The sequence below is a fragment of the Plecotus auritus genome, assembly GCF_963455305.1.
Source record: "Plecotus auritus genome assembly, chromosome: 3".
In the NCBI taxonomy this organism is placed as follows: Eukaryota; Metazoa; Chordata; class Mammalia; order Chiroptera; family Vespertilionidae; genus Plecotus; species Plecotus auritus.
The window spans coordinates 108,631,132-108,656,819 of NC_137772.1; the positions used below are offsets into that span (position 1 = coordinate 108,631,132).

At 38.2% G+C, this 25,688-nt stretch overlaps 1 protein-coding gene across 2 annotated transcripts in view; it reads right to left on the reverse strand.

Moving 5' to 3' along the window:
• The window catches only part of FREM2 (FRAS1 related extracellular matrix 2), a 449,278-nt gene that overhangs the window by 254,961 nt on the left and 168,629 nt on the right, over positions 1 to 25,688 (reverse strand). The window contains exons 3-4 of one of the 2 annotated variants that reach the window (XM_080659409.1): positions 11,141 to 11,287; positions 5,563 to 5,793 (exon numbers count right to left, since the gene is read on the reverse strand). In XM_080659409.1, coding sequence (XP_080515535.1) covers positions 5,563 to 5,793; positions 11,141 to 11,287 — 378 coding nt within the window. The remainder of the gene's footprint in view (positions 1 to 5,562; positions 5,794 to 11,140; positions 11,288 to 25,688) is intronic. The other variant, XM_080659410.1, reaches the window with a different exon arrangement.

Consider the following 25,688-nt stretch of genomic DNA (forward strand, 5'->3'; position numbering starts at 1 on the left):
CATAAGATAACTGTTAATACTCTTTTTATGACTTATGTAAATGTTATACTAGATACCAAATACATAAAAATGAGTCTGATTACAAAACTCAGATCATGATATTTCACAGGATAAAAATGATCCAGAGTCTTTTTTGTTATGAAAGCTAAAAGACCTGACTGCCTTCCATTTCTCTTTTGGGGGAAATTTGGCCTTAATTTACAATCCATGGTTATGGTATTGCCCCTTCCACAGTGGTCCACCATTTCAACAAGACAATGTTGATACTGATAATTCCTAGGAATGAGCCTTCCTAGCACTGTGAGACCACACTATTCAATCAGAAAGTTGGTCATCAATTCATCCTACGGATTTATTTATGACCAAAAGGGGAAACTGTAAATGAAAACTGGGCTCTATAATAAATCTTGCCAAAAAGTAACCTCACAGGCAGATCTGATCATAAATTCCTACCTGGGCAGGTCATGGTGGGTAGTCACATCTCAGGCACATAACTTCTTTAGTACAATGATTATCTTTTCCTTAAGCCAGCTCTGTGCATTGTTTCTGTGCATCTGGGTTAACACACCTTTGAAATGCCTCTTTTTCAGACCTTTCAGAAACTTAATGACCATCAAGAGAGAACATAATCTTGTAACTATCTTGTAATCCAATGCTCACCTTGCTTTCTCCCACCTTCATGCAATTTTTCTCACATTACCTTCTTAATTTCAAATGTAAAAATAAACTGAGAAACTCATTCTCTATAGCACATGAGATCTTGCTTCCCAGTATTGTCATCAGTTTAGCTAAATAAATTCATATAAAAATTCTCTATAGGTTTGGTTGTTTCTTATGCTAATCCTGGGTTTCAGTTTAAAAGAAAAGTAAAAGGAACAGCAACCTAAAATTTGTCATGGAAATCTATTGTCTGCTTTTGATCCCAGTCCAGTCTAGCTATAGAGGAATTTTTAATGGAAGACAATTATTACCATTTAATGGAATTTCATAGAGGAGTGCCCACTCCCTCAAATGAAGTGCAATTTTACCCATGTCTGCCAATATTAAAGGAAACCAAATAAAACTAAACTTGTCTTGGTCAGAGACTACAGGATGGATCTATTTCTCAGGTTCCTCATACAGAAAATGAGTTAAATACTTAAAGCTCTTTAAAACCCCTCCCAATTGGAACTTATCTATGTGCACATGTAAAGGTCGGAAATTTTGGAATCAAACTGAAACAAGGGAGGATAGCAACACCATAGAGAAGGGCAAAAGAATAACGTAAAGGTCATGACAACAAATAACAGATTTTCTACAGGTGTGAACCTGGGGGCCACAAACATCCTGAGGCATGGGAAGTATGGCAAAGAGAAGTTAATATCTGTGCTCAGCAATCTGTTCTCTTCTTATTCTAGTTTTTCCTCTTTGTACTACATATAGTCTTTTATTTATGATGAAACTGAATTTATTGATTTACTCAATAAATGACTAAACCCATTTGTCTAGGAAGTTATTGATATTCATGATCATGGAAGAATGGTCCATTCCATCTTCAGTGACACCTCAGCCCTTTGTTGAATAATAGGAAAAGCCTCTTCTCAGTCCTCTATTTTTATGCAACAAAATATGTCTATTCTAGAAAAAATAATGTGGGTTTCCCAGCCCCTCCAACAGTTGGCCTGTGCCTGGATGGTCCATCCTTGATTGGGAGGGGTAAGTATCAGAATGACTGTGACAGCTGCATGTGGCTGTTCAGGAGATTTAGCTCTACTCAATTAATGGCTCCCAGGGCAGTCAGGGATGTGGATTAATGTACCAGGCTTTCATTAGTGTCTGTTCTTTGAGGTATGTTGTGTGTGCTCTTGCACAAATGATACAGGAAAACATGATAACTGGACCCAGTCTTTAAAGATGGGTGGACTCTATTGATTATAGAGCCATGGTTTCCAGTTAGAGAATCACAAATATCTGGAAGCATGAGAGGTATTACAGAGCATTCATATGAGCACTGAGTATTGCCTCAGACTAAATAAATAAGCCCCCAAGTGTATTATTATTTTTGCAGTGAATATAGAAACTTATGTATTGAATAAAATTCATAGTCATTGAAAATTTTTAACTAAATCACAAATATGTAATTTAAATAATATAAATGGATAAATAGAATTATAGGAGTATATAATTATGAACATGTGAGACTCCAGGACATATGCATGTCTGTATATGTTTCTGTGTATGTGTAGAAGGTTTGTGTTAAGTAATTTTTTGGTCTTAAATTTGTGAACCAATGTTCTAAAATTTGTCACATATGACTTCAGAGCACCGTGTAAACATCAAGTAAAATGTCTAAAATGGTACATATGCCTACAAGGTAGTGAGGCAAAAAAGGCTGAATGAAAGAATGTATATAATGTATTAAACACACTATGTGGCACATAGTACATGCTCAATGAGTTTCAGTCATCATCATCAGTACCAGTTATGGTTAAGTAAACTATTGGGAAAAGGATGTACTTGCTTGTAATTATATAAACTGGCAAATAACTGAAAACAGTTCCCTGCCTAAAGTAATGCAAAGTTGATTATTCCATCTTTTTGCTCCCATAACACATTGTTCATACTTTGTTATTCCACATTTTGTTGCAATCACTTATTCACAGGTCTCTCTTTTCTAGTAGACCATATGACCTTTGATAGAAAGGATGGTATGTTATCTTTGTATTCCTAATACGTATTGTTGTAATCAGAACAAGTATGAGCTGGATACATTTGTTGTTGTTAATCCCCACTCGAGGATATTTTTTTCATTGCTTTTTAGAGAGAGTGGAAGGGAGTGAGGGAGGGAGGGAGATGAAGACAGAGAGAGAGAGATAGAGAGAGAGAGAGAGAGAGAGAGAGAGAGAGACATTGAAGTGAGAAAGACACATTAATTGGTTGCCTCCTGTATGTGCCTTGACTAGGGCTGGGGATCAAGCCTGCAACCCACGTACATAACCTTGACCTGAAGTCAAACCTGTGACTCCTCGATGCTCTAACCACTGAGGGAGCTATACCGGTCAGGGTGGATACATTTTTAATGCATACATAAAAGATTTTTCAAAAAATATACTGGAATTAATACACAAAGAGCGAGAGAGAGATTATAGGCATAATGGTTCCTAGGGCTGGTTAATTTACATGTGAAGAATTACAAGATAGTTTAGAAAGAAATTCAAAATTTTGAGATAATTGAGAGAGTGATCATCTGTGGAAATAAGAATTATTTAATCTCTTAAAATAAAATCTAATAACATATTTATGATATTAGAAATAACAATATTTTTATTGTGCTTTATGTTTTACAGAACTCTTCCATAAGAATGCTACAACATGAGAATAACTTTTCTTATTTTGTGCATCAAGAAACTAAACAAAAGCTGTTTTATTTGGTTAAGGTCATACAACTAGAAATGGTAGCGTTGGGAATCAAATCCAAGTCTTATAATTTCAAGACCAATGGTCTTCAACAAGTCATGGAATGTAGCAGGTATTATGTAACACTTGTCAGTCATTATAGGGATGATCATGGTCTAGAATGAAGAGGGCTGAACTTCATATAGAAAATTCTAAGATAACTTAGATAGTCAAAACATGAAATAAAATTATGGAAAAGTTTTACTTTTATATAAGGAACTAGAGGCCTGTTGCATGAAAATTTATTCACTTGTGTGTTGGGGGTCCCTCAGCATGGCCTGCACTCTCTTGCAGTCCGGAACCTCTTGGAAGATGTCCACCTGCCAGCTCACCAGAGGATCAGGCCTAAGCTGGCAGTCAGACATCCCTCTGGCAGCCCGGGAGCCCTCGGGGAATGTCCAATTGCCGGCTTAGGCCCGCTCCCCTGGGAAGCAGGCCTAAGCCGGCAGTCAGGCATCCTTAGCATTGCCAAGGAGGCGAGAGAGGCTTCTGCCACTGCCACTGCACTTGCAGCCATCAGCCTGGCTTGTGGCTGAGAGGAGGTCCCCCTGTGGTAGCGCACTGACTACCAGGGGGCAGCCCCTGCATTGAGCGTCTGTCCTCTGGTGGTCAGTGTGTGTCATAGTGACCAGTTGTTTCACTGTTAGGGTCAATTTGTATATTATCCTTTTATTATATAGGATGTGTGTGTGTGTTATTGTGTATATATATTTTGTTTTTAATATCCCACTTCTCAGACCTATAGGGTGTTGCTCTGCCCTTATAAATAGGAAGGCACAGATGAGTTTAAGTACCTTATTCCTTATAGTAAAGTATGGCAATCATACCAATTGGAAAATAAAATATCAAGAAATGACTTTAAACAAACTAACAAATAAGCCAGTTTATATGAATTAAAGCTGTCATGGGCTTTTTAAAAAGAGAGAAGCTCTATTAGGCTAGGACTTAACCAAAACTCAGAAACAGAAGAAAATTTAATTATTTATTACTAGTTCATAGAGGTAAAATTAATGCTAAGTGTTCCTTAATGAAAATTATAAATGTAATTGAAATTCATATTTACTAAAGGCAGAAATGTTAAAGAGCCAGAGCCAGAGAGCTTCAGTTCTCTTATCCTCTCTCTTTAATTATTCTGTATTTTAACCCAGGGATTTCCACATACGTCTCCATTTCATGTATTCAGTAGATTGTATCTTCATAAAACATTTACTAGTAAGAGTTTTCTGACTGATTAAATAAAGTAGGCTGGTATTTTAAAAGAAAGTCACATCTGGTTTCTGACAGGAGTTCAGCTTTAGAAGAGTCTTTCCAAGCTTTTTATAAATGCCAGCCTTCAAAAAGTCATTCTACCTTTTTTTTTCTTTTTTCTTTTTTTTTCTGACTTCATTGAGACAAGTCAAGACTGTAGACATATAGCAGGAGGAGGGAAAAGTCAAATTATACATAAGAGCAGTGGGGTTTATTTCTACCAACATTAGCCAAGGGTGTGCATTGACAAGAAACGTAATCTATTAGAGATTAAGAACAATGATGTAAAACACCAAGGGGTTGGAGTGGGTTGAGTGGGTATTATGTAACAAATCTGGAAATGTATAGCCAAATGAAAATTTTTGGCTGGTGAATATATGAAAGAAACTTGAAAAATTAAGTTCAATATGGAGAACAAATCAATTTAAAAAATGGTCTAATTCTTAAAATATTTGTTAAAAAGACATTTTAAGACATTTAAAAGACTTAAAAATTAATGAATTAACTTAAGAAAAATGAGATAAATAATGTTGGTTCTAAAGGATAAAATTATAGTATGTTGACAATCCTACAATTATTTTTTAGTATTTTCTTCTTTAAAAATCTTTATTGTTGAAAGTATTACATATGTCCACCTTTTCCCCCCTTCGACCCTCTCCAATCCCTCTCCGACCCCACCATTTACTTGAAAATATATAGCTTCCCTTCATTAATTTTTGCATTCCCTCTTTCATCAGCATATCTGAGACTATTGAAACATTAATCTAAAAATTTCTCTCTATAGAAAGCCCAAACATTGAATTTAAAACTTTCTTTATAAAGTATTTTGTCATAAAAACTCAACCAACAGCAGCAACACAAGTTGACAATAGCTCTTACCATCTCCTGGGTCAATGATCTCCACTGTGGTCACCGTGGGAAATTCCAGAGCTGCCAGCACTGGTTCTGAGAGAACCACCTGGAAAGTCTCAGACTGCTCATGTTCCTCATCACTCATGATGTGCACTTTCCATGTGGCCTTGGTCTGGCCTGGGTTGAACTGCACTTGTTTCTGTGCTTTACCTTTGAAATCTTTGTCTTTTTCTGCAGTCTCATCTCTTGTGCCAATACCTTCACAGAATCATAAAATCACTGTCTTAGTTTCATTTTTCAATTGAATTATTAAGGTTTTCCACGTTAACTTTTTGTACATCACTTGATTGTGCACTGCAAAGTAGACCCCATTCTGATTCCATGAAATGGATAATTGGGTGTGGCTCCTACAATAGAAATATTCCACTGGAGGTGTTCATGATTCTATTTTACTCTTGCCCCATTGTGGTTTTACTATATATTCTTTTTTTTTTAATCCTCACCCGAGGTTTTCCCATTGCTTTTTAGAGAGAATGGAAGGGAGGGATGGAGAGGGAATAGAGAGAGAAACATCAATGTGAGAGAAGTACATTGATTGGTTGCCTTCTGCTTGAGCCCCAACTGGCTCAGGAACCAACCTGCAACTTAGGTACATGCCCTTGAACGGGAATCAAACCCGGACCTGCTGGTGCTCAGGCCAATGCTCTAATCCAAGCATGCCAAACTCACCGCCCGCAGGCCCCATGCCTCATTTATTTGGCCCGTGTTAGCCTTTGAGTTTGACATGCTTGCTCTAATCGCTGAATCACACCAGCCCAAGGCTTACTGTATACTAGTATTCTTTAAGCTAAGTTTGTGTTAGAATTTCTACGATGGAATGCTAAATTTGCTTTGGGTGAAAAATAAAGATTCCCTTTTTATAATAACACGTAGTATTTACTATGAGGGCAGTGCTAGCCTATCTTGTTACTTAAAGTGTGGTCCATGGACCAGCAGCATGAGCAACATCTTGGAGATTGTTAGTAATGCAGTTTCAGCCCTACCCCAGACATAGTGAATCAGAATCAACATTTTAGCAAGATCCCCAGGTAAATCTATGTGCATTAAAATCTAAGGGTGGGTAGACACATACTACATACTTCATATCTCCACAAGGTTCTATGTAAAATAGGTGCCCCATTTTAATAAAGGATGAAGAAATGATGTATAGATTCTGGAGGAAATATATTAGTCCACACTTTAATCTAATGTGGTAGATGAGACAGTCAAGCATACTCAATGTTCAAAACAATGCCCTTCCTTGGAGATAAAACATATTTAGCGGGTAAACCATATATATAATAAATTATATTATTAGATGGGGGCAAAAAGAACTCTGGAAATTAAAAAGCTTATAAATTGCTTAAATGTATGCTTTTAAAAATTCTAGTATTAATTATAAAACAAAACATATTACTTTTATATACTAAGTGATGATACAACTCAGTCTTTTTGTCTGGTGTGAAAAAAATGGAATGGAGGTTATGCAAGGTACATTTGAAATGAGAGAACTAATTTTTTTTTTTCATACCTTGGCCACATGGAGGCTTTGGAATCATAGGCAAATTATTAACTACCTCAGTTGTAGACAATTTAAGAGCACAATATGTCGTAGTCATAGACAATTTAAGAGCACGATATGTCGTAGTTGAGAGAGTCAGCTCTGGAGCCAACCTCAGTTCTGCCCCTTAGTAGCTGTGCAACCATGGGCATAAAACCTTTCTATTTCCTTATCTGTGTGATGAGGGATATAATGACATTCTTCTCATGAGGTTACCTATGTAAGTTATTGAGAACCAGGCCTGACACATAATAAGAACCCAATAAATGTTAACTATCATTATTATCACTTCATAGTCCATAACCTAATAAAGTGTCAGGCATTTAATAAGCACTCAATAAAACATTAATTGAGTTAGTGAATAGAGGGTTGTTATAAGGAGTAAAAGATAAAAGTATTTAATGTGCTTAATGAAGTACCTTTTATTAGTAAACTAGTGGCCTGGTGTATAAAATTCGTGCACAGGGTGGGGGTGTACCTAAGCCCAGCCTGCACCCTCTCCAATCTGGGACCCCTTGGGGGATGTCCGACTGCCTGTTTAGGCCCGATCCATTGTGGGATCGGGCCTAAACAGGCAGTCGGACATCCCTCTCACAATCCTGGACCGCTGGCTCCTAACCGCTCACCTGCCTGCCTGCCTGATCACCCCTAACCACTCTGCCTGCTGGCCTGCTCACCCCCAACTACCCCCCCTGCTGGCCTTCTTGCCCCCAACTGCCCCCCCACCAGCCTGATTGCCCCCAACTGCCCTCCCCTAATGGCCTCATGGCCCCCTACTGCCCTCCATGGTGAGCCTCATGGCCCCCAACTGCCCTCTCCTGATGGCCTCAGGCCTCCAATTGCCCTCTCCTGCTGGCCTCATGGCCGCCAACTTCCCTCCCCTGCCAGCCTCATGGCCCCCAACTGCCCTCTCCTGCTGGCCTCATAGTCCCCAACTGCACTCTCCTGCTGGCCTCATGGCCCCCAACTGCTGGTCTCCCGGAAGGTCTCCCGGTCTAATTAGCATATTACCCTTTTATCAGTATAGATGTTCAATAACTGGTGGCAATAAGATTCTTGATGTAAATCATTTTGTGAAATGAAATTATGCATTTATTAATGGGTTATAAATGTATACTCAATTCTGAGAAAATACATTTATAAATTTCATGTAATGTAAAATTTACTAACTGTGTTCCTGAAAGTAAGTGATATTTTGCTTTTAGCTATAATGCAAAATATCTACTTCTAAAAGTCCATAAATGAAAGTGGAGGTCATAAAACAGTAACATAAAACATATTCATTGTAGAGCTCCTACAAGATTACCCTTCACTTTATTCTGACTTTCATTTCCAGTTCTAGCATCAATCTATTACTATCTCCCATGATTCATGGGTGTGGGCTGCATATAAAAGTCTTTCCAACTTTCTATCTCCTTAGGTTACTATTTAACATGTGAGGTTAATCAAGCAGAGTTATAGAACCGTTTTAAAATTGCTGGTGTTGATCTCACATAGAAAATATTAGTGCATTGGAAAAATAACTTCACAAGAAAAAAGATTCTCATTTGACATTTTAACATTCAGCTTTTTAAAAAAGCAATGGAGAGAAAAATCTGAAAACATTGCTTAAAAAATATTTTTTAACTATTAACATTCCCATTGCTACAATGGGCTACTTGTGAGTGAATAAGTAAATAAACTCATTAGGAGTGGGAATTCAAGTAAAATGCAAATAAATGAAGGAATTATAAATAATTGTTAAGTAGGCAGTATTTTTAGTTATTCCTTTGATTTTCCTCTGATTTATTTCTAAGCACAAAGCACAGTGAAGATTAATTTCTCACTGACAAAAAGAAAGACAGGGCCATATTTTTGTTCTGCAGAACATGTGTGTGTGTGTTCAGAGAGAACATGCTTCCAAAAAAGAGAGTAATAAAGCATTCACTATGCTCTAGGAAGGTTAAACACAGAGAGTGTAAATGACAGCCTAAGAGGAGGCACATGCAAATAAAGTAGATGGAAGCAAAGCTGCCCTTGCTGCAGGATGGGTCTGCAGGCAGACCAACCCCACCTAGATTCAGAGTAACCTTAAAAGGTCAGCAGACCCCAGTTGGCATGGCTCAGTGGTTGAGCGTTGACCTACGGACCAGGAGGTTATGGTTTGATTCCCGGTCAGAGAATATGCCTGGGATTGCAGGCTTGCTCCCCGGTTGGGGGCATTCAGGAGGCAGACAATCAATGATTCTCTCTCATCATTGATGTTTCTATCTCTCTCTCCCTGTCCCGTTCTCTCTGAAAAAAATAAATAAATAAGATGAGCATAGTGTGAAAACCCCTCTTCTAAAGTTATAAAACAAAGAGTATTTTTAAATTATGGAATAATTATTATCCAGCATCTAAACATCAGGGGAAATTATGGGGAGCAGGTGAGAATTATGACTGTGGCAAGGATGTGTGTATGTATGTGCTCATGTGTGTGGATGGGGATCTACTATTTAAAGCATTTTAATTTACAGATCAGTAAAATTTCCAAACAGCATTTTGAAGACATAAACACAATTACAACTTTTTATTCAGCCAAAATTTTTCTAGATTCGTATCTTAGTTGATACTTTCACTCAATAAAAGCTCTTTTGTCTATGAACATTCTATAAGTCTATATATATATATATATATATATATATATATATATATATATATATGGTACAGAAAACATATAATTGCTTAGGGTGCTATTATTTTTTATCAATATACCAAATATTTTGTGCCAACTATATTACTGCCTAAAATTACCAATATACTTATTGGTTAAAATACCTATTTTACACTTACATGAAATTGAATATGAGCTTGAACTGGAGTTTTAGAAAATTGCTTTTGATTCTGTTTCATTCAAAAGGGCAAAGCAGCAGAAAATGATTAGTATTTAAAACTTTTCTGTTGGTACTGAAGAAAAGTCACAACATATATATCCTATGCAGTGCTTTTATGCAGTGTTGGGGTTCTTGAAACTTTAGTGAGCATTCAAATGCAATAAACAAATAGTAAATTATATTTTAACTAGAGGCCTGATGCATGAAAATTCATGCACTGAAGAGGGGGGTCCCTTAGCCCAGCCTGCCCCCTCTCACAGTCCAGGAGCCCTCAGGGGCAGGAGGCAACCTGGCGATCAGGGGAAGGCAACATCCCATCACACCTCTGCTGCTGCCACTGCCAGCAGCGCAAGCCTCAGCCGGCCTGGTTACCTGAGTCTCAGGCCGGCCCCGGGCGGCTGGGCAGCCACCATCCGAGGCATGCCTGTGCATCAGGCCAGCCCTGGGTACCTGGGCAGCCGACATCTGAGGCTTGCCTGTGCATCAGGCCGGCCCTGGGCAGCTGGGGTGCTGAGGGGACTGGGGGACTCCGGAGGCAGGCATGTGAAGGGGGTGGAGGGATTGGGCACTGCCATCTTGTGGCTGTGGGTGCTGCCATCTTTGAGGGTGTGACAGTCAATTAGCATATTCCCTTCTTATTGGCTGTGGGCACCACAATGAGGGTCAATTAACATATTCCTTCTTTATTAGATAGGATGGATAATATGGTACTGAATAGTTTTTTTGTTTATTATTGAAGTAGCCTTCACATATGTTTTACACTGTTATTTCCACACTTGTATCTTACGAATAAATTACACAATTGCCTACACTTATTTAAGGTCTAGAGACATTTAACATTTTTTAACTTATGGGTGATTTCTGACAGTTTTGTAAAGTTATTTTATATCACAGAAAGATCATATGTAGATTTGAAGAGGTATATATTTTAATTCACATTTCCTATTTTTACAGCCTTTGTCTTGATGATTTAGCCTTGACATAAAACTTTTGGCATGTTTTTCTTTAGCAGTTAAAGGATATTTAAATGTCAACATCTCCCTAATCTTTAAAACTAGAGCAGTAAACTAAAAATATTTTAATCATTATAAAATTTTGAACTTTTGCTAGAAAACTGGGATTTTGTGACAGAAGTGGAAATTAAACTTACTTATAAATGAAGTGTCTCCCAAGTAACCTCTACGTTTAATAACAACATCTAGAAATTTGGAGTCCTCATTGATCAGGTAATATTCCTTTTCAAAGGAGATCCAGGCCCAATTCAGGTGAAAATGCTGCTTGGTTAACTTGTTTCCACCTAGAAAACAAAAATTTAAAGCACCATATTTGTGAATGAATGACCTTAAAAATTCCAAGACTACTTTAATAATGCAACATGATGAACCTCTAGCCAGACTCACCAGGAAACAAAGAAAGAGGACCCAAACAAGCAAAATCAGAAATTAAAGAGGTGAAGTAACATCGGACCCCACAGAAATACAAAGGAACATAAAAAATACTAAGAACAACTTTATTCCAACAAACTGGACATCCTGGACAAAGTGGACATATTCCTAGAAAAGTACAACCTTCCAAAACTCAATCAGGAAGAATCATAAAACATGAATAGGCCAGTAACTACTGATGAAATTGAAGCAGTAATAAAACACACACACACACACACACACACACACACACACAACTCCTAGCAAACAAAAGCCATGGTCCAGATAGATTCACAGGGGAGTTTTACCAAATATTCAAAGAAGAACTAACTCCTATTCTCCTCAAGCTATTCCAAAAAATTTCAGAGGAAGGAACACTTCCAAACTATGTCTATGAAGCCAGCATTACCCTAATTCCAAAACCAGATAAAGATATGACAAAGAAAGAGCACATAGATGCTAAAATCAACAAAATTTTAGCAAATCGAATCCAGCAATCCATTAAAAAGATCATACATTATGACCACATTGGATTTATTCTAGGAATGCAAGGATGGTGTAATATTCTCAAATCAATAAATGTGATATAGCACATAAAAAGATTGCAAGACAAAAATCACATGATCATATCAATTGATACAGAAGAAGCATTTGAAAGAATGCAAAACACTTTTTTGATAAAAACTTTCAGCAAAGTGGGAATAGAGAGATAATTCCTCAATGTACTAAAGGCCATATATGACAAACCTACAGCCAACATCATACTCAATGGGCAAAAACTAAAACCATTTCCCCTAAGAACAGGAACAAGACAGGGATACACTCTATCACAACTCTTGTCCAACATAGCTTTGGAAATCCTGGCCATAGCAATCAGACAAGAAGAAATAAAAGGCATCCAAATTGGAAAGGAGGAAGTAAAATTCTCATTATTTGCAGATGACATGATATTGTACAAAGAAAACCCTAAAGACTCCATAAAAAAAACTACTAGATTTAATAAATGAATTTGGAAATGTAGCAGGCTACCAAATTACCACCCAAAAATCCATGGCATTTTTATACACCAACTAGTGGCCCAGTGCATGAATTCATGCACAATGAAAGGGAATTAATTAGAATAAATACTTTAATATCACTATTCACCCTTTCTCTATAATGGAAATGTCAGAGTTTAAAGAAAATTAGTAAAATGTATATGAAAATAATATATAAATTTATTAATAAATACACAATAACAACATGATAACAACATCAAAGACATGATACAAAAACAACAAAAACATGATATAAAAACATTGATACAAATAATGACTGATAAATTGATTAAACTTATTCTAATATCTCCCTGTATACCATATTAAGAGTAAAAACACCTTCAGAGTGCTTGACTAATTTCCCTTGTGATGAAGTATTTACAACTTTAACATCATACACTCTTCGAACTCGAGAGAAAGCAACATATAATTGACCATGTCCTAAAACAAAGAGAAAAGACCCAAACAAGCAAAATCAGAAACTATTATGTAGGAATATTCCTACTCTGTCTAGAGTTTGTCCTTGTGATTTATTAATTGTCATCGCAAATGCTGGCATCACAGGAAACTGTCTTCAAATTAATTTAAATGGGAGGCCCGTGTCAGACGGGGAGAAATCAATTATTGGAATCAGAACAACCTCTCCTTCCACAGAGCCTGTTAATAATTCAGCTTCAATTATGTTAGGTCGCAATCTATATGTATAAAATCTTAATATGCAAATAGACCAAATGGCAGAACAACGGAACAACCAGTCACTATGATATGTGCTGTCAACCAAGGGGCGTGTGGGGAACATGGCAGACGTCCGACACCGCTGGATGGTGGAGTAGGTCAGCGGGGGCGCCAGACCAAAGCCAGGCACCGGTCGCTGTCATTGGGCTGAGCCTCAGGTGGTTACTGAAAATTCTTTGCTCCCACGCACCACGGTCCCACCTGGCACTTGCACCTGCTGCCAGCACTGGAGCTGCTGCTCCCACTCGCTACCGGCGCCTGGCACCAGCCCTGATCGCTTGGCACCATCAGCAGGTGCGAGCAGTGGTTGCCGGCTCTGATTGCCCCTCAGGGCTTTTCCACCTCCCCCCACTCCTGAGGAGTGATCAGGGCTGGCAGCCGCCTCTCACACCCACCGCCGGTGCCAGCCCCACTCGCACCCACAGCCGGTGCTGGAGCTACTGCTCTCACCTGCTGCCAGTGCCCAGCGTCGGTCCCGATCACTCTGTGCTATCAGTGGGTGCAAGCAGTGGCTGCCGGCCCTGATCACCCCTGAGGGCTTCTCCACCTCCCCCAGCTCCTGAGGGGCAATCAGAGCAGCAACCACCACTTGCACCCACTGATGGCACTGACCCCAATTGCTTAGCACCTTCATCACATGGGAGTGGTGGTGGCGGGAGCAGGGCTGTTGTCAGACAGGGGACCAGGGACTGTGGGGGGAGGGGCTGCGCAGGGGCGTGGAGGATGGGCTGAGACCCACCCCTGTGCTCTCCTCAGCCTCGTGACCCACAGTTCCTCCCAAGGTGCATAAATTTGTGCACTGGGCCCCTAGTCTTTTGATAATAAATCTAGTACCATTACAAAGACCCCATTTACTATTAAGATTTCTCGGTAGTATGATGATTGCACCTACTTTCAATTTTAATTTAAGACATGGCATTCCTGAAGGAGTAATACTATTAAGAAATTCGATGGGAAAATTTTCCTTTTCGGCATCATCTGTTGGAATCATCACTCAAATAGGTGTGAAAATCTCCCTCAAGTATATCCAAAATCTCATCATTTAATTTATGAATGTGCTCATTTTTTGGACAAAGAATTGCACGTTTAGATATATTTTTAATATTACCTATAGATATACTATTTCCAAAGATAGCTTCAATAATAGATCCGTTACAAATCATTTCATGGGGGATTTCAATAATATCCATTCCTAAATGAAAACTGCTATCAAGTATGTCATCTCCAAGTTTTACTAACCATTTGCTATAAGTAGAATCATCTGATCTCATATTTGTTTTAAGACACAACTTTCTGAAACATCCCCAAACATTACAGTACTTTAAACTCCTTTGTACTATGGCCGATTGCACAGCATGCGGCATAATACTGAGACATTGTCAAAAATCTCCTCCAAGAAGGAGAACTTTCCCACCAAATGCAATATTCAAACTCATAATTTCTCTTAGTAATCTGTCTAAGGTGACTGGATCCCATGCTGCATTCATCAATAATGAGAAGTTGGGCCTTTTTAATGGTTTTAGCAACTTCACTCTTTATATCCAGTCTAGACATTGAAGTTTCATTTAATGGAATTGGTCATTTATATTGGGAATGAAAGGTTCTTCCACCGAGAAGTAAATTTGCAGCAATTCCTGTAGATGCTGTGGGTAAAACAGTACCATCATGACCTCTAATATAATGTATTAAAACTTTATAAAGATATGTTCTTCCACTACTACCTGGACCATCCAAGGAAAAGCATTTGGGGTGTACAGTTTGATCCTCAATGGTGTAAGTTATAGTCTGAAAGGCTGCCAACTGTTCATCATTCAGAGAATTTATCAAAACCTCTGTCTGTTGTCATAGGATTCATCACATGTAGTTGTATTCATTAATAAAGGATAGTTTGAAAGTTTGAAATGTGAACATTTCATTCAATGCAATGTGAATACATCTTGAATTTCGTTAGCATGCATTTCGCAGTTCACACAGGCACCTCTCTTCAGTGTAATTTCCAACAAAAATCTTCAATAAAATGAGATTTATTTTCATCCCATAATTTGTCTGCATCAGAAGGACATCATATATGTATGCAAAAAGTTGCCATAGTTGTTTTGGCATATTAAGAATGATTGCATCATCAATCATATCTTTCCTGATAGTGTCGTCAATTAATAATCCTCTATGTTTAGCAGCTTCATGAAATGTATAATAAATTACACCTTCTACAGTTCACAGATCAGCAAAACTTATCGCACCTTTTACATGAAGAAGCAAAAGTCTAAGGTAATATTGTTCTGGTTCTTTAAAGCTCACAGTGAACAGTCTACCTAATACTTTATCCCCATCCTTTTGGGGTTTTCTCCATGAAGAATTATTAAACACATAATGTGGAATCTCCCAATAATAATAATTACGCACGTCAGAATCTTCTCTATTCAATAAAAACCAAGCCATCAAAGTTGAGTTATGCCTTTTAGCCTTATCTATTACTTCAGCAAAATCATCGGTATGAAAATACAAATTCTGATCATTTGGCAAATGAATAGCGAATCTTTCGAATGCGTGAGATTGGTCATGCATTTGCATTGCAAAAAGTCTCCAAACAGCCTCAGGAGTGCTCACATATCTGGAGTCAATGAAGTCCTGTACTTTGTCATGATTGATAATATTTTTCCCCCAGAAATTTGAATATTTGCACAATTGTGCCTTTTATAGACATATTTAAATAAATATTTGACACTTTTAATCGATGTGCAGACTTCAACGTTTATGTGATAGTTATATTTAAGGCACAAATACGGGTTATAAGGGACAATCCAAGTGTTATAGACAGCTTTATTTTTAATAGACATCACGCTACCAGATCTTCATTTGTATTTGGGATATCCATCAATATTTCCAATGGTCGCATTTTGAAATCCTTTCGGATATCCCATTGAACATTTCCCATGTTCCATACATGGATTATTTGGATTTTGTATTCTACATGGTCCATGTACCATATTTGATTTTACAATTTGAAAAAGTCGAGGACACTCGTCTTATCTTGAATTTCTGCCTTAACTATTCAGTCAATGTCATCTTCTGTTCGTAATTTGGATTCACTATCTAATATCAATGATATGTGAGCATGAAGTAGTGCATGTTTTTGAAATTCAATGACATGAATTTTAGCTGTAACTTTGCCAAATAAATTGAATTTACATATATCATTTAAAAGAGCATTCAGCTTAATATTAAAAACCCTGGCTACCAAGTCAGGTCTGTTTTCAACTTTTTGCCAGTGTTGTAAATTGTTTGTAATATCTGCCCATTTTGGATTGAAATTGGGCTTGACACACTTCATTACAATTGCCATAGCATCCTGATATTGCTGTAGCATATTTCTGGGACTACTCTCAAAAGATGACAGAAGTATTATTTTACCAATCGGCACATTGTCATTTTCAGATCTAGATGTGAGATAATCCATCAAACCACTATATTTTTCAACTCTCAACTTAGATTGGTTTGCTTTAATGAAATTTATCCAATTAGCTTCCATTTTTTAATATGAATTGACAATATACTGTTGAGTTAATTTTCCTGCATTTAAAATAGGATTGAATGTGTCCCAGACAGAGAGATGAAATCCATAATATTGCATTTGTGTGACTTGTGTCCTTACATTTCATCTAGGATTACTATCGATTACACTGCCGTCTCTGTGTCTTAATGCAATATCCATTCCCCAGTCTTTTTCACCATGTGGAAAAAGAATAGAATACGTTATTGCATCTAATGTAGGAAACAGGGTACTGATTTGTCTCATTTTAGTGGCATTCAGATTATTGGGTTCTGATTTACAATGAATGAGCAAGTCCCTTTTAGAAGGAGGTTCTGATCTTCGTTTCTGAATATGATGGCAACTTTGGTTACATGGGGATAATTATATCTACCTGGATCACTATTACAATCATATTTAATTGCCATTGTTACTTCTGTGGGAGCAATACCTTTCCCTGCTGCTTCAGATTCGGCTTCCTTTTCTACCTCCTGTAGCATCTAAGATGATTTTGTTAATTCATTTATTTCATACATGAGGTTGTTGATGTTGACCATGAGTCTTTCTGAGTAACCTTGGTTTTCTGGCATTGCTAATCTTTCACTCATCACTTCGGCCATATCTAAAATATAGAGTTGAGCAAACTTCTGAGAAACACCATCCAAAGGATGTAAAGTTCCATTACGGTGATAAACTTGTCCGTGTATTCTAAAACAGCATGTCCCATATCCTGATTGTGATGCAATATTTGCAACCATTAAAGCAAAAGCAAAAGCAAAAGAACTATTTATGGAACAAATATCTTCCATGAAATTTTTACTGTTAGAATCTTTGTTTATCATTAATTTTTTAAAATACGCTGGGTATTCTGGAAAATGTCTATCATTTGGACAATATTTATCTTTGCTACAACATTGAGTAAATTTTCCATCAGATGATTTTTCATTGGAGAAATTCAGTGATAGGCAAAATTGACATGTAACAGTCATTCCACCACAACTATGTTTGATAATTGCATCCTCATTTACTCCATTTTCACTGTGAAGGCAGTTCCTACCACTATTGGTTGTACTTGTTGATGACTGTTCTTTAGACATATTCTGTCAACGACGCCGGCTTCTTTCGGCTTCAGATGTACATTGTCTCAATAGTTGGTCTTCAAATATATTCTGTCGATGATGTCGGCTTCTTTCAGCTGCAGAGGTACGTTGTGCCAATTGTTGGTCTACAGATACATTCTGTCGACAACAATGCTTTCTTTCAGCTTCAGAGGTACTTTGTGCCAATCGTTGGTCTTCAGACATTTTCTGTTGATAACACCACTTTCTTTCGGCTGCAGAGGTATGTTGTACCAATTGTTGGTCTTCAGATACATTCTATTGCCAACACTGGCTTATTTTGGCTTCAGAGGTACTTTGTGTCAATAGTTGGTCTTTAGACATATTCCCTCCTCCCTCCTGTCAGGGTCTGGGGTGCGGGTATCGGGCTCCTACCTCCCTGCTGTCAGGGTCCGGGGTGTGGGTGAATGGGATTCTGGGCTGTCAGGGCGCAGACAGCAAGCTGACCAATGACCAATTCTGTGAGGAATGGCGCTCCCACCTCCCTGCTCTCAGGGTCCGGGGTGTAGATGAACAGAATTCTGGGCTGTCAGGGCACAGACAGCAAGCTGACCAATGGCCTATTCCGTGAGGAATGGGGCTCCTGCCTCCCTGCTCTCAGGGTCCAGGATGTGGGTATCTGGTTCCATTCTCCCTCCTGCTAGGGTCAGGGGTGCTGGTTAATGGGATTCTGGGCTGTCAGGGAGCCAAAAGCAAGGTCTGGGTCAGTGCTCATCATAGCTACCGGCTGGTCATTGGTCATTTTGGTCATTCCACAGTTTCAGTAACTGGGCTTTTATTATATAGGATAGTGCACTCTCAAAAAGAGAAACTAAAAAACAATACCATTTACCATTGCAATAAACAAATTAAGATATTTAGGAATAAACTTAATCAAGGAGGTAAAAGACCTGTACTCTGAAACTACAGGACATTGAATAAAGAGATAGAGGAAGATATAAGCAAGTAGAAGAATATACCATGTTTATGGATTGGTAGAATCAACATCATTAAAATGTCCATATCACCCAAAGCAATCTATAGATTCAATGCAATCCCTACTAAAATACCAAGGGAATATTTCACAGACCTACAACAAACATTCCAAAAATTTATATGAAACCAAAAAGACCCCGAATAGCTGCACCAATCTTGAGGAAGAAGAACAAAGTTGGAGGGATTATAATACCAGATATCAAGTTATACTTCAAAGCCACTGTTCTCAAAACTGCCTGATACTGGCACAAAAACAGGCATATAGATCAATGGAACAGAAAAGAGAACTTGGAAATCGACCAAAGCCATTATTCTCAATTAATATTTGACTAAGGAGGTAAGACCATACATTGGAGTAGAGGTAGTCTATTCAATAAATGATGTTGGGAAAATTGAACAGGTATATGCAAAAAAATGAAACTAGAACACCAACTTACACCATACATAAGAATAAACTCAAAATGGGTACAAAACTTAAATGTAAGACATGAAACCATAAAAGTCCTAGAAGAAACTGTAGGCACGAAACTCTCAGACATCTCTTGTAGCAATATATTTACCAATACATCACCCAGGACAATGGATATTAAGGAGAAAATAAACAAATGAGTCTACATTAAAATAAAAAGCTTCTGTATTTCAAAAGAAACCATCAACAAAACAACAAGATAGCCCACTACATGTGAGGACATATTTGCCAATGATACATCTGATGAGGGGTTAATCTCCAAAATATATAGGGAACCCATACAACTTAACAAAAGTAAGACAAACAATCCAATTAAGAAATGGGCATAGGACCTAAATCAGCACCTCTCCAAAGTGAACATACAGAAGGCCAAGAGATATATGAAAAAATCGTGAAAGTCACTAATCAGTCATGAGATGCATATCAAAATGAGATAGCACCTCACACCTGTCAGAATGGCTATCACAAACAAATCAATGAATGCCAAATGTTGTCGAGGATGTGGAGAAAAAGGGAACCTTAGTACACTGCTCATGAAGCCAACTGTGGAAAACATTATGGAGTTTCCTAAAAAAATTAAAAATGGAACTGCCATTTGACCCAGTGATCCCACTTCTAGGAATATATCCTAAGAACCCCAAAACACTAATCAGAAAGAATATATGCACCCCTATATTCATAGCAGTGCAATTTACAATAGCTAAGATTTGGAAACAGCCTAATTGCCCATCAGCAGATGAGTGGATAAAAAAATTATGGTACATTTAAACAATGGAATACTATGTGACACTAAAAAAGAAAGAACTCTTATCATTTGCTACAGCATGGATGGTCCCGGAGAATATTATGCTGAGCAAAATAAGCCAGTCAGAGAAAGGTAAGTATCACATGATCTCACTCATATGTGGACTCTAATGAACCAAATAAACTGATGATCAAAAATAGACCCAGAGACATAGAAGCATGAACAGACTGTTGAACTTTAAAGGGAAGGGCAGGGGAGAGGGAAGGGGAGAGAGATCAATCAATGAACTTATATGTATATATGTATAACCCATTGACACAGATAATGGGGTGAGGAGGGCCTGGAGGGTTGGGGGACGGGAGCAGGCTGGAAGAGGTTAATGGGGGGAAAAAGGAGGACCTATGTAATACTTTCAATAAATATTTTTTTAAAAAAGAATCACTATAGTTATTTTGTTTGATACACAACTCTAGAATATGATACAGCTTATGGAGATACAGCTTATGTTCAATAACTGTTATACAGATATACAATAGCTGACATAATTCTTCATAAAATTCCTTGATATTTAGGAGAAGAAATTGGCAAGGGGGAGGGAAGCGATTTAGTTTATTAAGAAAATCAAGTACCCAAGTTGCAGGATGACTTATGTCTCACAAGATGCCTCTGGAGAGCAAGTTTTTCAATAGAGAAGTTTACAAGGCTTATTTGTGATGTTAAAAACACACAGAACTTCACAAATTAACTTTTTCTGGTTGACTGAGCAATTTGGTGAAAGGCTTTAATTATAACCACTTAAGAAAAAACAAATATCTCAGTCTCTGCCTCCCTTCTCCATTATATTCCACTCCATTTCTTACAATAAACAGCTCTTTTCACCAATTCCATTCTACTGTGAAGATAAAGCTTTCTCCTCTAACCTTTCTTCCAAAATGGAGCTGGCTGCCTATCAAGAGAAAATAAACCTTGTTTGTGATCTTTCCAACAAGAAAGCTGCTCTTCTAGATGAATGAAAGGAGAAATGGTTATCAGCTGATCACTTTGCACATATCCTTCTATTTCCTTTGATCTACACCAATTATTTTAGAGAAAGGTGAGGTTTATAAATGAAGACAGTAATTTCTTTTAAGTCTTTCTGTAAAAGGGTGGAAAAAAGGCCAAATAATAAACACAGCTACAAGCGCAATTTTAATTTGTTTCTTCTCTTCTGAGTTCACAATGAGAGAGCTACACTAGAGAAGAAATGAAGACAGGAAAACATCAAGACTAATAAACTGATGACAAAATAAATCTGCACAAAGGAAACATAGTGAAGGCACGAAGAAGGGAAAAAGTGTTCATCTTTGCTAGAAATTTTGAAAATAAAAACTGCAGTGACTTTGAATTATCAATTGACCTGTACTAAAGATTAAAGAGAATTCCCACTACAGTTAAGATTCTGTAGGAAAATTGGTTTTCTTGTTTATTGTTTTGTGTATTTCTATATCTCCAATCAGAGTAAATTGGAATTCTTTGTCTACATGCACGTGTGTCTGCTTCTAACTGCCTAAGCACACCAGGATAGGCACTGGTTGAATTTATCTTTCTAGTCTCCAAGTCCCACGCAGTTCCTGGGACAAAACAAAATCTACTTATTTTTTGACAGAAGAAATCTATAGAAGTACTAGAGGCCTGGTGCATGAAAATTCATGCACTGGAGAGGGGGGTCCCTCAGGGGCGGGAGGCGATCCGGTGATCAAGGGAAGGTGAAGCCCCCATCACTTGGCTGGCCCTGGTTACCTGAGCCTCGGGTGGCCCTGGGCGACTGGGCAGCTGCCATCTGAGGCTTGCCTGTGCCTCCGGGCTGGCCCTGGGCACCACCATCTTGTGGCTGTGGGCGCCACCATCTTTGAGGGCGTGGCAGTCAGTTAGCATATTCCCTCCTTATTGGCTGTGGGCACTGCCATCTTTGCAACGGTGTGAGGGTCAATTAGCATATTCCCTCTTTATTAGATAGGATGATTATTGTAGTAAAGTGGCTACTTTGTAACTCCTGCTTGTTTTATTCTTTTTTCATAACAATTTCAGCTTACACAAACAAAGCATGTACTGTAGTTTTATTTGACTTGTGCCTAATAACTTCTGACCTATTCAGTAACTCTCATGATCAACAAATAAAGTTTATTTTATAGTCTTGTGAATTTTATTCTTATTTCCTTTCTCCTATATCAAAGAGTAAGAGATTACTAACCATATAGTTTCTCTACTTCTCTAAATTTTAACACTTTGTAGCTAATTATAAAATGTTATTCTAACCCTTTCCTGAAATAATCCAGAAATTATATCACCTTTCTTCAAGATATTACATGTTTTAAGAATATTGAGTCCTGAGGCCTTCTTCCCTTGACACTAAGTGAAACAGCAAGACCTGATGCAAAACTCAGCACCATCTAGCTTCTTTATTCTGATTAATTTTTCTCTACAGTGCTTCCCATAACCTCATATACTATATATGTTTACTTTATTTGTCTGTTCACTCTGTCTACCCCTATTGTAACACATGATCCAGGAGTGCAGTCTTACTGGTAGAAAAATGCCTATTAAGTGAATTAGGGAGTCTAACGTATTGGTTGAAAAATATTCAGTAGTGCTTAATTTTTCTGGTGCAGTAAAAGTCTTACAGATTTATGTAAAATAACTCTTTAAATACTGAGTCTTTTTTAAAAAATGTAATTTTAAATGACCCTTTTATAAAATGTATTGTATACTTCTATTCTTGAAGATTGTATAAATATTTTAAGTTATTAAGAATAAATGCGAACTAGTAGATGTTATTGGTGACTAAATACCTATTTAACTCTTCTGTTAGGCAGGATGGACAGCTGATAGGGCAGGAGGTTGGGAAGGGGAAAAAAAAGGAGAGTTTATCTCAGCCACCAAATAAAGAAATCAGCAGTTTTGGGACCTGCCAAGATAAAATCGCCAGATATTCTCATAAATTCTGGGAAAAGCCAACTAATGTAAAAGGGGGACCTTGAAATGTAGTCTACCTGGCAGGGGAACCTTGAAACCTATAGGGGGAAAAGTATAAAACTCTTAAACCCCCACCAGGTGAGGTGCTCAGACTAGCGGAATTGCCTGCTTGTACTGTATGACAAGTGCATCCCTTAATACATTCACTTGCTTTGCTTCAACACTGCTTTCTGTCACTCATCTGAATTCTTTCTCATGAATATGACAAGAGCCAAATAGGGAAGCGCCCCCTCTGACTTGGGAGACTCTCCAATAACATCTTTCTGGTGCCATGACTTGGATCGCTGAGTCACCTGCTATCACTTTAATGGTGACACAGAAGCACTGTAAGTTTTGTTCCCAGTCAGTTAACCCTTTATGCATGTGTACTAGTTTTCTTCAGGAAAAAGGGGGGAGCAATGGGATAAGGAATTTGGCAGTTGGAATAAGGTTATGTCTGCTGACAGACATGAATGAGAAAAATGAGTACCTAGGCTTGCCTAGGTCCAAAGAGAAAAGGCAATTACTCACTCGGGTTGGAGTCTTGAATGCCCTTATGTGAGTAAGGGCATTGTAAGACCTGAAGGGGCCTCATAGGGACTTCCATTTCACTTGGAATAAACTGACTGGCTCCTCTGGGGATGCACATATAAGGGTTGGTCACCCAGTGCTCCGAGCCTCCTGGTTGTTTTAGATGGCTGGGAGAGAGATGGCTGGGAGAGAAACTGAGAGAGATATAAGAGTGTGGGATGACTAGAGAGTAATGCCACTCAGAAACAGCATACAGAGACCCACTGCATCTAATCACTAGTTCATCTGTTTGCAGACATGACTGCTAAAATAATAACTTTAAGCTACTGTTCAGCCACTAAACTGCCAAACCTCTCTGCCTCATCAGGCTTTTGGCCTCTCTATTTGCATTTATATTCTTTTTGTAGGGCTTGCAAGGGAGGAACTTGCTAGGTATGCAGGGCTGTACAATATAGATCTAATTGGGGGCCCCACAAGTTTGCAAGGTATTACCCTAGGTAGGGAGTAATATCTTGTTTACATGAACATTGTAAGGAAAGACACTGGCCAGAAGCTATTAGCCAACAGCTAGTATTGTTGTGTAAGCAGAGGCACAGGCAAGACACACTGGTCAAACAACTTGAAGCTGAGATCTTAAGGTTATTGCCAAATCAGGATCCTTTACTCCACCTCATTAATTAGGGTACTGGTTCTGTGCCAATTATGGAATAAATGGGATAAAGGGACCTTCTTAATGTATATACTCTGAGCTCTAATACATAACTTTGAGAACCAAAGACAATTTGTTAAATATCTTGAGAAGTCTGACAGGTACAGCAAGGAATGTTGGCTTTGTCTTACTGAACTTTACCCAAAGTTGGGGGATATCATTAAATTTCCTGCTTGGATATGACAAAGCTAGGGTTACCCACTCTATTCAGGCATCTGTTATGCATAGCTCTGCAGAAATGGCAGGTATTCAGACACTCCAGTAGGGAAATATATTGAAAAACAATTTTTTTTTTTTAGGGAATGAGAATATTGCAAGGAATTAGAAGGGTCCTGTCTTTACAATGGCTGGCGGGACTAGAAATACTACAAATTTTGTTCTAGTAGGGTCTTTGGCAGGAAAAATGGATCATTAACTGGTGGCACTGTCACCTAAAGAGGATAGGAGTGCTCTCGGAAGGTGTAAGACTTCCCTCCATGGTATAGGGAGGAAGGGGTTGGAGGCAAAGGAGATTTAAAATTAAATGGGAATAGAGACATTAGGAGGGGATCAGATGACTGGCATGGAGTTGAGTCTTTTGTGTGAGTGGGATAAAATCCATTCCCAGGGCATCTAGCTAGTGCTTCGGTCACTGGTAAGGCCACCCTCAGGGCATGGGATAAACACATCCTCGGGTAACTGTAGCCAGGAAATTGAGTTACACAGTAAGACTAGTTAATTCTGGAAGTCCATGCCTGAGAAGGGATGCCTTCTGCAGTCAGTGGAAACAACATAGGAGAAGGAATGGGGATGACCTATGATCTCTATTCTCTTTCAGGTGGAAAACCAAAATTCAATTATCACAAGATTCACCTCTGGTATGCATCCTAAAGAAGTGAGAAAAATTTGATCCTCAGACTTTAAAAAGAAAAATATTATTTTTCTTTTGTAATACAGCTTGGCACCAATACAAATGTGGGGACAGGGAAGTCTGACCTGTAAACGGATTATAACACTATTTGTTTTGCATAAAGAAGGCAAATGGAATGAAATACCTTATATTCAAATGTTTATAACCCTTTACCAAGATAGAAATTTAATGAAAATTTGTAGAATGTGTGTTGCCACAATGTCAGATGAATTAGAAGGTACCCTCCTCACAGCCCTGGCAAGATGCAGGACTCCAAATAGGCCCCTCCCAAAGAACAGCTGCTTCTGTTTAATCCTTCTTCTGCTGCAGAACCAGGCACCTGGTTAAAGTCCTGCCTCTACCAGGAGCAGAACTCATTATCACCCAAACTCTAACATGTTACCTCTGAGGGAAGTCACAAATAAAGAGCCTGGTGAAGGAGTTATTAGGGTTCATGTTCCCTTTTGTATGTCTAACCTTGCCCTTTGCAAAAATAAACTTGGTCATTTTTCTGAAGACCCTAGTAAATTTACTTACAACTTAACT